This window comes from Lactuca serriola, chromosome 1 (genome assembly GCF_051521515.1).
Source record: "Lactuca serriola cultivar US96UC23 chromosome 1, Lser_US96UC23_V15, whole genome shotgun sequence".
Taxonomy (NCBI): domain Eukaryota; kingdom Viridiplantae; phylum Streptophyta; class Magnoliopsida; order Asterales; family Asteraceae; genus Lactuca; species Lactuca serriola.
Window position 1 is genome coordinate 68,023,207 of NC_136408.1, and position 17,399 is coordinate 68,040,605.

The window sequence follows — 17,399 nt, forward strand, 5'->3', positions numbered from 1 at the left end:
ATTGTTTCTTGAAATACTAAAAATAATCCAATGTTTAATGGTTAAGTAAAATATTTGATTATGGACCAACAAAACAACATTATGAAATATGAACTGAAGTGCAAAAACCAACCCTGGAATTGGGTAGGCCCAATAGAAAAGGTCTCCCAAAGCATTCAAATAACCTATTACGGTAACTAAATCACATATCTCTAGGTGACTGACGTGTCTCCACTGGTACATCCGATGCAAGCATTTCCATGAGCATGCACACATAAACTCCACAATCTCCTCTTTCTCCTCTTTCTACTTTTTCCTACCACGACACATGTTTAGCTTTAATGAATTCCACCTTACTAGGTTTCTGTCTTTTGGGAAAATGGGCCCAATATGATATGTGGTCTAGTTCACTTAATATACTATCTTCCAACGATTTGAAACTACCATCACCCGCATATCTTTTAAAGACACCACACCATTCGGCTGAATCATACATGCTTACTTTCCATGTAAGGAGATCCAAATCAGCCAAATATCAATGCAGGTGCGGTATGTCTCCACTAGTACACCCGATACAAGCATTTCCATGAACATGCACACATAAACTCCACAATCTCCTCTTTCTCCTTCTTCTACTTTTTCCTGTTGCGGCACATCTTTAGCTTTAACGAATTCTACCTTACTAGGTTTCTGTTTATTGGGAAAATGGGTCCAATATGATGTGTTCTAGTTCACTAATTAATATACTATCTCCCAACAATTTGAAACTACCTCGTCGAAATCCGAGTTATAACGAAGAAGTTATGACCAATCGAAGATTCGCGACAAAACCGACACGACGCCGTATGACGTAAAAAGTGAGCTTTTGATAAACTACTTTTTAGCCTTATTTATCTAAATGAAAATCGTAGTATTCGTTAAACCGAGAAGTTCGATAAAAAGAATGCCAAAATTTGACTTCGTATGAGGAAGTTATGATTTTTCTAAGTTTCGGAATAACAGTAGACAACTAAAAACTCGAAATAAAGATCGAGCGATATTTAGCCGAAACGACCTAAACGAGAATTGAAGGTCTCGTCAATAGTAGTACAACAGTAAAAAGTCTGACGAAAACGGACGTCGGAAGAAGAAGTTATGAATTTTTAACGGATTTACCTGTCACGGTCTGTTAAAAATAATAATTTAAAAATTAAAGTCAAAATTAGCCGACGAAGTCTAAACGAAAGATGTAGAGCGTAATTTTACCTACACGTGCATATAAAGAACATCAAAAACGGAGTTCGTATGCGAAAGTTATGGATTTTAGAAGATCGGGGTTCAATTTCCGAGAAATTATTGATAAGACCCGGGGAATCTCGCATGAACAGTAGCCGCTCTACCCGGATCCGACGCGTGTTGCCTTCCGATTCATCCGAAGCCGCGGCCTAACCAGCTTCCGACGCGCCTCGCACCGCTGGAGCCGTCCGAGCCGAGCCGTCTGGCGTCCGACCCTCGCATCCGAGCCGACTGCTGCGTCAGAGCCTCGCTGCTGCGCCATCTGCCTTCGCCTCCTGATGCCGTATGTTCCTTCTGCCAGCGCACCCTCCGAACCTCGGCCCTATAAAAGGAGGGCTGCGAGCCTTCCCGGGTAATCTTTAAAAATTGCCATATTTTACCCCTTTTTCCATATTTTCTTTATATTAAAATTCCCCGAAGCCCCGGTATCGATTAAAATCCCCGAAATACGCCACGAAGTGCCCGAGAAGCCCAAAAAATTTATCTTTTCGGTTTTGAAGCCCTATCTTCGCAGAGCCCGGTTTTCAATTAAGCTCCCGGTTTTCAACATAGAAAGTCATATTTAAAGCCAAAGCGCTGCCCAAATTACTATTTTGACCCCCGGTTAATTCAAGGCGAGTTCAATATATAGGAACAATTGTATGTTATGTTTTATATATGCTATGTGCTTTTCAGTGTTATTATTCCGAGTTATTTTCCCGTGTTATTTTATTCGCTATTTCTATAGCAAAAGTAATACCTTTGACTATGTGATCAGTGAAAGGACTTAGATTCACATTGGTACTAGTACGTAGCCTCTGGCGCCATGTAGAGCATGTCTCCGTAAGAGAATGACTTCTATTCTATGGCATTGGCAAATGGTTAGACAGAGCTATAAACTTGAAATCTACCAGGATGTTAATCAGAAATCTTATGTCTTCTATGCCATTTGGGCCGAAGCTTTATTGATGTATATCAAGTATGGAAATTGTTATGTCTCATTGATTGTATACCTTTGAATCAAGTCATTGTTTGATATGGAAAGCTTAACACATGATTTACATATGCCTTTGTTGCTCCTTGATTCTCTTTGCTTCTGCCATATTGAAGTATATATATGACATAACATTATATTGTATCTATTATTGAACTCACTAAGCGTCACCGCTTACCCTATCAATATTTTACAATTGCAGGTGATAAGTAACCAGTATAATCATATATTGTTGAAAGAATTAGAATAGTTTGTAATAATACTTTTCTACTTCAGTTTATGTTTGTATAAATTACAATATCCTGGGTAGTTATGTAATATATAACACTTTGTAATAGTCGGTTTGTATCCAGTAGTTTGTAACCTCTTTATCAATGTAAAATATTGTTTTTATGAATATGCAAGTAGCATGTTTTGGAGTAATAGTATTGTGAAGTATGAAAGTGTGGGTCTTTCAGAAATACGAAAGTTGGGGTTTTTCATACAAGCCCTTATACATTGTTTACAATCATTTTATGCATTGGCAAATCATGAATATTGGTTTGGTCAATATTTGAAAAAGTCAAAATAATAATCACGATGATTTATTGACCAAGTTGCATATATATACTTACCTTTCCTATATGTTTGGTGATCTTCCCGTCGTTTGACCCAGTTCCTTGAAAACCCCAGTATTTCGGTGATTTTCTTTTCAGTTCAATATTGATTTTTGAATTGGTAACTATCTCTCCCATCTCGCCTCCTTCCCTTATATGTAGCATCTCACCGCCATTTTGCTTCCCATTCTCCATAAACCCTAGCCACACTCCACCACCGCCACAACTCAATTATGTGCCTTAACATCTAAAGAGCCGCCAAGGTCAGCTCTCTGTGTGTGTGTGTGTGTGTGTGTGTGCATCCTCTATTTCCATCATAATACAATGGTTAAAAACAAAAAACAAAAACCCAGAATGATACACATATTTTAAATTAATTGAAGAATGAGAATGTCAAGGTGTTTTGTGTTACGTATTTGTGTGCGAGGTTATCCATGTAAGCCGAGAATCTGCTTTTTCGTCCTTCTCCGTCCTGCTCTGCAACAGCTCTCTACCTTTTCTTCTTTGTGCATTCTGTTTACTCGAATTCACCAAGGTACCTTCTGAATCTTCATATTTGGGAACACTTTTCTTTTCACATACCCTTTGTCAGCATTGCTACTAAAACCCTATATCTCCATGTTTTGAAATCATTTTCACAATAAAAATGCTTCAGGTTATGAAATCGTTTTTTCTCTGATTTTTTCGTGTTTCAGGAAGATGAGTGGGGATGTTTTTTATGATTTTGATTAAACTAAAGTAGAGTTATATTACTTTGGAGCCCCTTTATCACTCAGGTAATATAACAAAAGAATGGGTTTGCTACATACAAACGACATTCTAACATACTATCACATTCAAGTGGATAATATGATCCATTATCTTAAGGTATGTTCCATTTTATTACTAATGTGATATGTGATATTTAGTCAAAATTACATAAATAATTTGATGGTTTCTTAAAAAACTAAATGTTGGAAATTCTATGATTTTTTGAAAATTTTAGATTTTTTCTACTGTTCTAACACTTTTAGCGATTCTTTATTTTCTATTAAATTGATTCATCATCCATAACCTGTCATTTGTCTATGGAGATACAAATCAGCTATGGGTTTTTTTGTTGATTCAAGCTGAGATAATAATGGGCAATTGCAAATCTTTTGTACCTTCAACAAAGTAAGAGATTGGTTCATGATTTGATTAAATTTATTTTCAATCATTTGAATATTGATTTATTTAAATCCCTGGTTCATGATTTTTTTTTTCAGTTTGCTTAATTTCATTTTAAGATATAGATTATGTAATTTTTAGGTTTCCAATTATAAAAAGTCTTTTGAAAACTGGGTAATAACCAAAGAAATTCTTTTGTATCAATTTGGTTATGTGTCTTCCAAGCTAGATGAGTGCATCAAAGGTTTTAATGACATAAATTTGGAATAAGTTTTCCCCACGAAGACCGAGAAGTATAAGAGGACTTGAATTGAGGTTTTAATGGGCTCAAACTGGTAGTACATCTTATCTCGACTTATTTCATTTTTCTAACTTTCCATCGATCCTAATTTTTTACTGGTGTAAATAATTTCCATGTTTTAGTCATAGTTCAAATTCTTTTATCCATTTATATTTTATTGTGGTTTATAATGGTTTTTGAAGGTAAAGACTTGAACAAAGATTTATACTTGAAGATGAAGTTATGAATGGAGTATCAAGCAACAATAGGTCCTGAAATGGACTAAAATTCTAGAAGGGAAAAAATGAAGTTATGTATACAAAGCATGTCAAGATATTTCTATCGGTGATTTTTCTTTTCCTTATTTTGTAAAAGCCTATTAATTTACATGGGAAGATTATAAATGTGATTTTACATGAAAAACAACCAAATACCATTTTATTTTACTGAACTGAATGATTTTTATATTGTACATAATTGGGATTATTACTCTATTTTTAGGTATTATCTAGCAATCTTCGTATGTTTGCATGGAAACATGATTTAATCCTGCAGTTGTATAAACATTAAACAGTCTTTAGCATGTTGCAATTGATAGATTGGTTCTGGTTTGTTCTTAGCTTCTTTCAAGTGTCTTGCATTCATTTTCTTAATATATACTTCAATTTACTTAAGGACCAAAAGGGTTACGAGAATATTAGTTGAAGCATTTAACCTTAGATAATAAGGAAAAATGAAAGAAATAACAACCTACTTCGATTTATACAATATATAAAACTTTTAACTTAGGAGTATAAAGACAGGATGTATGTAAGTTTATGCGTGATTGTATTTCCAATATTTTAATTATTAAGACATTTTACATTGAATAAATTTATCCAATTATAGCAATGAATATTATTTGTATCTTGATGACATTAATACAGTTGTATAGGTGTTAAATGTCATAGGAAAGGAAATGGTCTTGGTGGAAGATGAGAAGGTGTTAAAGAGAAGACACATTCATCGCAAACACAAAAGGAAATGGTCTTGGATATTTGGAATTGATCAAATTGTTGGTATAAAGGACAGGAAAGCAACAAACTTCGAACATGATCTGTGATAATTGGAATTAAGATACTTTCAACAAAATAAAATTTTCTTTTGTTGACTTTAATTGTATTAAAGTTCATAATTGAATAAAATTTTAAATATGTTGGTTGTATTGATTTAATGGTTAAAATTTTCAATTTTTTAGGAAATTGTGTGGAGTAAAACCAATAGTTTATTGTTTGATGAACTTATCGTAAATAGGTTGCCATAACATTAGGATTTCATTATCACATTTATAGTAGAAAATCACGTAAAGAAAATCATATTTTAATATATTCACTGTTGATACAGGATCTATTTATTATGTTGCATCATATAGTTATATTTTTATTTGGTTTAGTTTAATTTTGTTCTTTTATTCAAAGGCACTTAGTTGTACTTAATTGTAGTGTGCCTTATAACATATAGTATAGTTTTTATTATAAACAAATAGTATTTAAATAAAATATAACTTATTGAAAACAATCATCCTAAACACTTCACTACAATTAATATTTACCTTCCAACATAAAGAAACAAATCGTCACTATAAAACTATTTGCCGAAGCATGTTTTTTGAAATGTCATGTTATAAAAAGGAAACAATTTAAAAAAAAACTACTATCTACCCACATAAAAAGACTTATAGATGAAAGAAAACCATTTACCCAAAAGAAAATAACACCTCTAGAACCTAATTATCGAAACTAATCGTCTATATAAACTAATTGCCAAAACAAAAGAAAATACTCGTTGCTTGGCGCGGGTAAATGACTAGTATATATATATATATATATATATATATATATATATATATATATATATATATATATATATATGACATATAAGTAAATATACTAACCCGATCAATATTATTCAAATGTGGTCCATCAACCATCCTGGCTGCTACACACCTCAAATAATGTTGTTTTTCAGGTTCCAAAGTCGTGCCATCAGGATTAATAATCGTCCACTTACCAGCTGACAAATTTATTTCCTTGAGCAGGGACGTCCAGATAACCAAATGTTACGTGTTAGAAAAAAAATTCATTTTGTACAATTAATTATCCAACACTTTTTATAATATAAAATAAGGGATGTGTGTTACCTCATAGAGCAACCATCTAGAGCCAATACCAAGTAAACTTGACCAAAATTCTCAATTCATCTCAATACCTTTTAAAAGTCTATGCTCCAAAAATACCGCTCCCATGTTCTTTCCCCACAATTTCCAAAATTCATTATCACTATCCAGATAACCGTTCAATAGTAATGGTCGTTTTCCTATGTTATTGGACTTCTACGATTTTTTCACTTTTCTGTTCTTCAATGCTTCTATCGATGGAATCTACAAAATCAATATGTTAATTAATTTGGAACAGTTATATACTATATAAATAGAAATTACTTAATTTTATACTTGTGTGTAAGGCTCCCTACAAAATTTCGATTTCATTTTTAACTGCCCTTTTAACGGTGTAACTGTGTTATCCTCAACTTCAACACCAGATGGTGGCGTCTGCACATACATATGGCCTGACTCGGGATCTAAACCACAAAAAAAATGCTTCCCACGCATCCACATTTTCCATATTGTTCACACCAAATTGTTTATCTTTTCCCATTTATCCATTCTCTTCCCAAAGTGCTCGATTGTGGTTTTCAATTGAGTAACATTGCCAAATAACATGTCTATTTTACTGTCTTCTGTAGGTTTGTGGTATGTTTCCTAAAAATGAGAAGCTAAGGTGTAATCTGCTCCCCGAAAATGAGAGCCTGAGGTGTAGTTTGCTTCCTGAAACTGAGACGGGTGAGGTGATGCAGACCGCTGCTTAGGACGACTCTGTTGTTGTGGTGATGGAGACCGTTGCTTAAGAGAACTCTGTTGTTGCGGTGATGGAGACCGCTCCTTAGGAGGACTCTGTTGTTGCGGTGGCGACTGCACTTTGTCTAGAGTCCAATTTATATAACGCACAAAGAATGACAAATGGATCTCAACAGGCGTTGGTTCAAAAATACGTGAGATTTTATTTTCCTGTAAAATTTAACTTTTAAATTTAAGTATATAAAATTGTTGTAATTTTTAACTATATATAATCAATATAAGGAATGTATAATTATACCATTGAAACGTCTAATATACGTAAACATTGCTCGAGAGATAATTGTGTTTTTATTCTCCATGCCCTCATTCTTGGAATTTCATTTTCTGTGTGATGAGCAAACCTCAAAGCTTCTGGAAATGTCTCCAAAATCCATACGTAGTATTACGAGAAAAAATTATGCTTTCTCCAAACCTATAAGCACTTAAAAAATATAAGTAATTGCACCTAAAACTAACCTTAAAATGAAGCTGAAAACCGGTCACCGTATACTTTATCATCTTCGTGTAACCCACACTCTCATTATCTCGTAAATATCTATTGATTTTACCAAACCATAATCGTAATTGTGTTTCACTATACCTCCACAAATACGTACCCCACACAAACATGTCGTACTCATTATAATTAATATAAATCATCAAGTATTCATAAATAAATAATAAATTTAATACATGTTCCAATTATATTGACTATTGGCTAGCTCATACACTGCCGGCGGAATGCACGTATTGTCGTCTCGTCCTATGAGACCCCTCAAAAAAAACATCATTTGCATAACCATTACCGCATCCTCATCGCTACACGTCGAGAATGATGGCCCATTTATGTAGTCTTCTAAATCTTTCAGCCGTAAATCTTCATCTCTTACATTAGGGAACAACTGATTCCTTAATGTTGAACTTATGCTGACTTTTGTATTTGTTATATCAACATACGGTCCAAATCTCAAACCGCTAATCAAACAAAATTCCGTTTCACCATATGCCTTGTAACTCGAACCAAACTTCCCAACCCTGGCTACCTCTACATCACGAACCTCATGCAACATCATCAAATAACAGAGCATCAGGTCACCATTCGGGGTGGGCATACCAATGAAGATCACATAAGTTGTCTCTCAAAATAATTCACCTCTCCTACTATTTAGTTTTGTAATATACTTTTTCAACACAGTCCCCAACGCCCCTTTAAAAGTACATTCTACAGCCCATCCACGCAAACTATGCTGCAAAAGATTAAACATATATGTCAAACTTTAAAAAATAATACTGAAAAGTAACTTTAAATAGCATTGTACTTTATTTTTATAGCATTGTACTTATATATTGTTTTTTAACAATTTTAAGCAACAAAAATAATGTTTTTATTCTATAACTTTTTATACAATGGTTTACGATGAATAATTATCTTTCAAAATAAATTGTCCCTTTTTTATAACAAATTTAGAGAATTTTAAAAGAATGGTCCCATATATATTATAAATTTTACATAAATGGTCCATTTTAATAATCATTATAGAAATTTTCAATGTTTTTCTTTAAATTACATAAATAATTGGAAATCGATTTTAATATTAATTTACATATAATCAACATAAAATTATCTCAATATTCAATGTTCCATTTTAAGAGACAATAATCCATTTTAAGAGATAATAATTATAGAAAATCGAAAAAAAATTATATTGTTCCGCAGAGGCGTTTCTCGTTCCGCAGAGGGCTCCTTTGCGGATATGTTCTTGAGTTGAGGGCCTCTGCGGATCTGTTCATGACGAAAAACAGTGCAAAATTGATTTCATATTTCTTCGATTCCAGTCCTTACACCCTAACAAACATACATGTTTATATATAACATTTAACCTATCAATTTCCAATTCATATAATCAATTTCTACTTCCGAGTTTATACAAAGATTAGAAAAAAAAATTGAAATATTACTTGAGTTCCATATCCATCGGATAACACATCGGAGTGCAGTTGCTCCACGAATCGAGCTCGCCTCGACATTGTTGTGTCCGTTACGATCAAGAATCAACGTTGTAGCTTCCTTCTGCGAATCGACTGCCTAAAGCCTAAACCAAAGCCTACTGCGTTCGAGTAAGGTGGAATCGCAGATCCGCAAAGAAATTAAGAATCCGCAGAGCATTTAGAAGATCCGTAGAGACGCCTCTACGGATCCTTAAAACCCCGGAAAAAAAATTGTCGTTTAGCGATGCCACCTCAGATCCGCAGAGCTGTTCCGGTTCCTCAAAGGATTTAGTCGATCCGCGGAGCACCTTCTACGGATCCTATGGTTATTCTACAAAACTTCGATTTTCATAGTTAAATTATTCAAACAACCACTAAAAATGTAAAAATGGTTATTTTACTAATTTTCTCTTAAATATAACAATGGGATTAATATGCATATATTACCCGAAAAAAAACAAAAAAGTAAAAATAAATTAGAGGACCCACTTGCTTCAAGCCTTCAATAGTCAATCGTAGCAAAATCAGCTGTCGTTCCTCCCAAATCTCATATTTGAAGTTTTCTGCTTGCCAAGATCTGGTTTCCCCCCAGGGTTCAAACTTCTACATCACCATGTGATCCAACACTGCAGATTACAAGAACAAAGAAGCCCACAAAGATCTAAATCGGTTACATTTACAGGCAAGTTCCCATTTTTTTAATTTCTTGAGGTTTGATTCTTAGCTGCAGCTGTGTGAATTTCACTTTCTGTATGTAATGTGATTGAAATTGTTATTGTTGATGTTCATATGCTTGTGGGTGTCGCATAATTGCTTGGATCTTGGTGATTCTCTTGAACTATCTTATTCATTACATTTCTTCAAGTTCTTGATGAATTGGGATTCGGATTTGGTATAATGTCCTCGATCCAGATAATTCTTTTGAAGTTTAACCAATCTTTTATTATTTTCTGAAAGTAATGCTAGAATTTAATTGTAACCGAAGGTGGTTAGTTAGGGGGTGGAAGTGTTAGATCAAGATCCATACAAATTAAGTTGGAAAGTCTGGAAAAAATGGTGTTAAATTCATAATTCATGTCAAAATTTGATTTTGAGAAGTAATTTATGTCAAAATTTCTATCTTTTTATGGAATGATATCATAACAAATTTCTTTGAAACTATATTTACAGCGATGGGGAAGAAAGGAAGCTGGTTATCTTCCATTAAAAAGGCTCTAACTCCTAACACGAAGGAAAAGAAAAACCAGGTTTGATACAAACATGATCCATCACAACATTATCGAGCTAAATTTCTAATTAATTAACAATAAATTCATTGATTATTTCCAGAAATCAAAGAAGAAAGCGCTTAGGGACGAAACACCTTCAGTACCTAATGTAGGACCCGCCAGTGTATCTCGTCATCCTCCGCCACCAGAAGTAAACCCGATTGAAGTGGCGGATGAGCAACCAAAAGTACTGGCAGCTCAGCCTTCTCGACTCACTGAGTTGACTCGGTATTCAGGAAAATCAATGGATGAAATAGCAACTATCAGGATTCAAACAGCTTTTCGAGGGTACTTGGTATGCTCTTATTGTATCAAATCACTCTTGTAAAGATTTTCAGAAAGCTTATTATTATTAGTTATGTGATGAATTTACTCTTTTCATATTTTCAGGCGAGGAGGGCGTTTAGGGCCCTGAGAGGACTCGTTAGATTGAAAACATTAGTTGATGGGCCAACTGCCAATCGACAAATTGCTAACACGCTCAAATCTATGCAAAATCTATCTCGTGTGCAGTGTCAAATAAATTCTAGGAGGATCAGAATGTCCGAAGAGAATCAAACTCTCCAGAGACAACTCCTACAAAAACAAGCAAAAGAACTCGAAAGTTTACAGGTCAGTAAGTAATAGTACCGGATACCAGTACAAAACCGGTATCTGGTACTAGTACCGGGTACCAGAATTGGTACCCGGTACCAATATTGGTTACCTAGTACTAGTACCAGGTACCAATATTGGTTACCTAGTACGGGTATGCCTACTAGTTTTTAATCTGTATAATCATATTAATGGATATAATCAAATGTTATCGCAGATGGGAGAAGATTGGAATGATAGCTTGCAGTCGAAGGAACAAATTGAAGCAAAATTGTTAAGCAAGTATGAAGCAACTATGAGACGGGAACGGGCCATGGCTTATTCCTTTTCTCATCAGGTATATAAATCCTAGAAATAGCAATGTATTTTATTTATTTGTTTACTATAGCATCCTACTTTTTTTTTTTAAACAGCAACCATGGAAGAAGTCATCAAGAACAACAAACTTGCTCTTCATGGACCCCACAAATCCCCAATGGGGTTGGAGTTGGTTAGAGCGATACATGGCGGGCAGGGCCTGGAACCCACGGGGCGAGAAAGATCATTCGTCTGTTAAAAACGGTATCAACATGACCGGGGTTGAAATCGCAAAATCTTATGCTTGTCGCCAGCTCATCACCATTCCTTCAACTCCAAAGTCAAGAAGCGTTCCAGTTGCATCACGGAAATCGAAGCGTGGGCCTGGCCCGCGGGCCTTCGGGTCGGGCCTGGATGAGGACTCGAGAAGTGTTGGAACTGTAAAATCTGAGATGAATAGAAGGCATAGCATCGCGGGGTCTTCTGTGAGAGATGATGAAAGCATTGATAGCTCTGTATCTGTTCCTAGTTACATGGCACAAACGAAATCAGCAAAGGCGCGAACGAGGAGGGGACAAAGCTTGTTGGGCCCGATTAGCCCGGAAAAGGAGTTGGGCCCAAAGAAGCGGCTTTCATTTGCCGAACCCACGGGTAGGCAGAGGCGCCATTCAGGCCCACCAAGGATGCAAAACAGCACTTCCATGGTCATTTGAGAAAGTTGTAAGTCGTTAGTTTGGTGAAACAAGAAGAAAGTATTGTGTTATGTTATGTCACAAGGGTTCATACTTTATAGAGGAGCAAAATAAGAAAAGTTTGCAAAGAGAGATATATAGGTGTCAAAGTAGATTGTTGTTCATTTAATTAATTTGTTTGAGAATTGTGGGTTGTGGTTTATAGTTGTGTTTTAATAAGAACAAATTTTAAGGTGATACTTAATTTCTCTTCTATCAATCCTTCTAACAGACGAGAGATTTCAAAACGTAACTGATTCCTTGTTTATATGCTGATCAATGACATACATAAACAAATGATTTAGCCTTGCATACAATACCCGAGTGACACAATAATCGAATGATTGCCATGTAAGTTTCAACATCATGTTTAAAACCAGACTCTTTCAATTGACGAGAGAATAACAATGCACTCATCCGTTCTCTCTTCCAATGATCCAAGGTTTTATTAATAACCTTAAACTTACCGAGTTTTTCATTAGGATGACATAACACATTGGTGTCCGAAGATGAGTCTGACACGTCGGAGCATGTTGTATAGGCAAGCAATCTAACAGATTTCCGACGGAGATTCCTGGAACTTTTTACCAAATTACAGCAACAACCCAACCGGATAAAAGGAGGGCACATGTATTAGGTTAGTCTTTGAAAAGAAAATGGAAAAAGTTATTTTGAATATGATCGTTGTCGAAGGAGTTTGGAGAATGGAAACAGAACTAAACCAAGGTAGCCTTTGGCAGGGAAAAGGTGGGAGTGGAGCAAGTCGAGTCTTTTTGCGTGAAGGAGAGAAGAAATGGCGATTCAGAATCAAGAACAAAGCCGACGCGGCTGATCGCGATTCGATTGATTTTCCATATGAGTAATGCAATAATTATGGAAAGGATAACTAATCTAATATACTAAAAGTGCTAACCAAAAATATAACTATTTATGATATGAATAATGCTATAATTATGGTAAAGATAATTATTCTATTATATTATACATGAATAGAATCCAATATACATGAGCGAAAATTTTGAGATAGACAAACTTGAACTAAGCTTCTCCAAGAGGTTGTTCCAAATATATTTTGGGGTTACCAACCACGGAGAGAAAACAAAAAGCCACACAAGACACAAATATAGACAAACAATTTAAAAAAATCTATTATTATTTTTTTAAATAATTATTGTAGCTTTTTTTTAGAAATAATTTTATTAGTGATAATATCAAGATAAAGAAACATTTGTTCGTAGTTGTGTTGCGTGCCTTCTATCCGGTGGTTTGCCAGGAGTTCGAATCCAAGTAAGACGATTTTCTTTGTCGTTCTAAAAAATTAGTATCAAGATCAATTTTGTCTAGCATATCTTTATCCATACATAAAGTAGTCAAACCGTTTGACATTTCTTTTGATATCGACAAACTTAAGTGATTCTATAATAACTTAAGCTTTTGAAATTCTTCTCTTTACGGATGTTGCCAAGAATGGTTAATAAGATTCTATATGTAATGGAATTCTAACGATGAATATTTAGAAATTGAGATGTCTAATCCACTGATCCATTCTATTGTTGTTTGATTGGTTCATAGATTGTCAATTTACATTTGTCGATTTGATGTCCCCCATTTTGGTTGTAACTGCCCATTTTTTTTATGAACAATAATAATTATATGTGTGTTATTGCATCTTCTTCAAATTTGGGTCTTTAAATTTGGCTCCTTCCCGTGTCGGAGTAATTACATATTAATATTATATAGCCTACATAATTTTTGGGCCATTGGGAACAATGAGCCTTGGACGGTCTTCCATATCGCACACCGTTTAGACCGGGTCTATCAAAAAGATATCATGGTAAACCTTTAATTGTAAATATAATTTTGTATTAGGAACAATGGGTTAGAACATGTATTTTGTTTCTTAGAAATATACATGTAAAACTTCTTGATATCATGTTGATTTATTGGCTAAATGCGATTAAGATCAAAACAATGTAGATTGTGGTAGGTTTAATCACTTGACTAGAGTGTTTGAGATTTCTTATTTAAAGCAACTTACATTTATTTCTAAAAGTGTTTATTAGTTTATCCGGTATCAAAACTAAATAAGTTGATAAATTATTGTTAGTGTTTGACAAACTTTATTTTATGTCTAATAATAAAACAACTTATAAAAGACTCGTTAAATAAGTCAATAAGTAAGTAATACGCGACTTAATAAAAAAAACTTTGTATTTAAGTCAATAAGTGCTCATGAAATATATTTATAAAAACAATAAAAAATCTTTATTACTAGTGTCAAACCAAAAAAATAAGTCAATAAATACTTCAAATAAACAATACTAAACATCCCATAATCACGAATCACATGAAATCCTGAGTTATTGGCATTTTGACCAATTATGCTTTGTACATTTAAGGTACTTGTCAATAGGGTCGGTTTGTGAGAAAGGGCAACTTGGGCAACTGCTTAGGGCCAACCGGTTTGGGGTCCCAAATTAATGTCGATCATTTAGAAGGACTTCAACAACATTACAAAAGTATTGGAACGTCAAAACGAATGCATCAGTGACATCAATTTCCCAAACGATAGAGCAAAACGACCAAGATGAAGTGAAGCCCCTAATGAGACTGCGATTCTATCTCTCATAATCTTTAAGTTTTTCGAATTTTAATTGTTTGTTTTTTCAACTGATTTGCTAATCCATTTCCGACATGATATCTAAATTTATGAAGTTCTAGAAGTTCTAAATATTGATTTCTAAAATTTGAAGTTCTAAAATTCAATTTGCAACTAAACCGATTTCTAAATCTCTATGATTCTATTTGTTCCTCTTTGAGTTTGAAATTTGATGGTAAATGAAATACGTAAATCATTTAATTTTTATTTTATCCTCTCATAAGTTTTTAGGAGTTTCAAGTTAGGGTTAAATTTGAAAAATAATGAAAAAGGTACAAAAAAGTAGAAAAAAATAGTATGGGAGAGACAACATGAGCATGTGTATTACCCCTCATTAGGTTCTATTTGAAAACATGTTTAACAAAACATACATATTTTTCAAAAATTTCATCAACTGTAGTTGCGTAAAATATATGGTCTTTGGTCCCAATACACTTACAACACATTAATAAGTTCAAAATAGTAAGGTCGTTGACAATAAACATATCATAACACTTGTTCAAGATCACCACACAAATCATGATCTTCTCAAAGTCCAATCAAGGGTCTTCAACTCTTTAACTCTATCTTCAATCGGAACATATGTCAAAATAAGTTAGGCAATGAATTCTTCTATTTTGAATCAGTTAGAGCGGTGATGATGACAATCATCAAACTCGAGACCAACCCTCAAAAGTAGTTTAAAACATCATCAAAACATATTACGATTTAATAACCCAAAATCAACTTAAAAGGCCACGAAAAAAATTTAGGCCAAGAGCGAGTAGTCAAATCAAATCAATAATCAACATCAAGGAAAGCACCAACATAGTAGCAGTAATATGCAACTATCCCAATTTCATCTCAATAAATCTAACCTCACTGTTAATGGTTAAAAGCTTGTGCATGAAAGAGAGTATTCCAAACATACATCATGCGGTTATGAAGGAGTGTATTCCATACATAACCAATGGGATGATGTAAGAAGAAATGTATTCCAACTAAACATATCCCAATGCCTTTCAATCGAAACTCGGTGTTTGTGAAGCAACACACAAACACCACACAATGGGTAGTAGTCCCACTTGTTCATAATGAAGATTATCTAAAAATCAACTCACTTTCAATATACATGATAATTGTCAATCCCATATGGATATAATGAATGACTCGCATGGGCACGCGTCCTAAAATGTATGCACACATATGATGCTAAATCATTTTCAACATTAATCAACTTTATCAATATTTTGTCATTTTTGTAATTAAAATGCACAAAATCATAGTCATAATATCATATTTTCGTTGGAAAAAAAAACACACTATCATAGATGATTCTATGCCAGTTGTGATTTCAACTTTTAAGGAAAACCCTTTCAAAACAACTTTGTATACAATGCACAAATATTACAATATAATAGAGCACATTGTGCGTAGAAACATTATAAGGATCAACAAATATCTTGTAGCATATTAGAACATAATCATAGTAACTAGAATAAATTATATCTACCCTCTAATGGCTCAAGAAGACTTTCCTTTTGATAATTTTGAAAGTTATCTACTATTTTCTTGTTGTATTAGATTTCATATTTTTAGGAAAACATTTTATTAGTTTTGCTTAAAAAAACCATACATTTAGGAAATTTTAGACAGGAAAATCGCATGTGAGGAGTGCCACCTGCGATTTCATGCGTTAGTTACTTGTATTTAGTGCATAAAATATGATTTGCTCTTAAATAGTACAAGTCACTAATGCACACTCATGCATTAATAATTTGTACAATCGTAGGTGACATGCTATATTCAGTAAATTGTTACAAGTTTTAGAAAGCATGGTAGTTAATATTAGATAATAAAAGAATTAGTATTCAAACAAAAACGTTAGCATAGATGTAAACATTAAAGTTCGGGAAATAAACTTTGGTAAAATTTAACCAGAGTAGAAGGTGCACGTCATGATTTATTTCGAATGAGTGCATTTGAACACTTCTTGAACGTAATCGTACCGACAAGGGACATCTTACTTGTTCACAGAATGTTCCTCAACGAGATCCGCCCCACTAAAACCTTAGAATTAGAATGGCCACAAAAAATTTAAATTAAATTTTGAGTACATTACATGAATGGTCCCTATTGTTTAAGGTAATTTGCATGTTTGGTTCCTAACTTATCTTTTTAACTCGGAAGGTCCCTACTGTTTGTTTTTGTTACGCGCTTGATCCCTGTCTTACCTAAAAAGACTATTTTGCCCTTGATTTTTTAATTTATTTAAATAAAAACACTCCAACTTCACTCCTTCACCTTACCTTACATACCATATCATTTTTTTCTATTTAAATAATAGTCTTTTTAGATAAGACAATGACCAAACGTGTAACAAAAACAAACAGTAGGGACCAAACGCGTAACAAAAACAAACAATAGCGACTTTCCGAGTTAAAAAAATAAGTTAGGGACTAAACACGCAAATTACCCCAAAGCATAAGGACCATTTGTGCAATTTACTCTTAAATTTTCAAGTAGATGCATATAGCATGTCATATGGAGCATATGGTATTTTTTTTATTACAAGGTTTTATTTCGGTTGGTATCCAAAAACACTAAAAAATAAATTACAAAAGCCTTTAAAATTAACTAACAAATCATTGACATTAGGACTCATATTTTTAGTTCAAATTTAACTGAAAAAACA

General features: G+C 33.8%; 1 protein-coding gene and 1 long non-coding RNA gene across 2 annotated transcripts; both read left to right on the forward strand.

The window, feature by feature from the left end:
• The first annotated feature begins 2,918 nt into the window (after nt 1-2,918).
• On the forward strand, nt 2,919-5,032 carry LOC145069163 (uncharacterized). Its single transcript, XR_013689328.1, has 3 exons — nt 2,919-3,358; nt 3,519-4,307; nt 4,456-5,032. It is a non-coding gene; the product is annotated as an uncharacterized LOC145069163 (long non-coding RNA).
• Nucleotides 5,033-9,693: 4,661 nt separating this feature from the next.
• LOC145090496 (protein IQ-DOMAIN 2-like) lies at nt 9,694-12,266 on the forward strand. The gene is made up of 6 exons (XM_079028677.1): nt 9,694-9,858; nt 10,347-10,423; nt 10,506-10,739; nt 10,835-11,056; nt 11,256-11,375; nt 11,452-12,266. The coding sequence occupies exons 2-6, from the start codon at nt 10,349-10,351 to the stop codon at nt 12,046-12,048; spliced, it is 1,248 nt and encodes a 415-aa protein (XP_078884803.1). The 5' UTR covers nt 9,694-9,858; nt 10,347-10,348; the 3' UTR covers nt 12,049-12,266.
• The last annotated feature ends 5,133 nt before the right edge of the window (nt 12,267-17,399 follow it).

Bases quoted from the DNA above. Each gene is read 5' to 3' on its own strand.
- LOC145090496 (XM_079028677.1), top strand. From the start codon at position 10,349: ATGGGGAAGAAAGGAAGCTGGTTATCTTCCATTAAAAAGGCTCTAACT. The intron at 11,057-11,255 runs GTCAGTAAGTAA...ATGTTATCGCAG, and splicing joins AAGAACTCGAAAGTTTACAG to ATGGGAGAAGATTGGAATGA. The intron at 11,376-11,451 runs GTATATAAATCC...TTTTTTAAACAG, and splicing joins CTTATTCCTTTTCTCATCAG to CAACCATGGAAGAAGTCATC.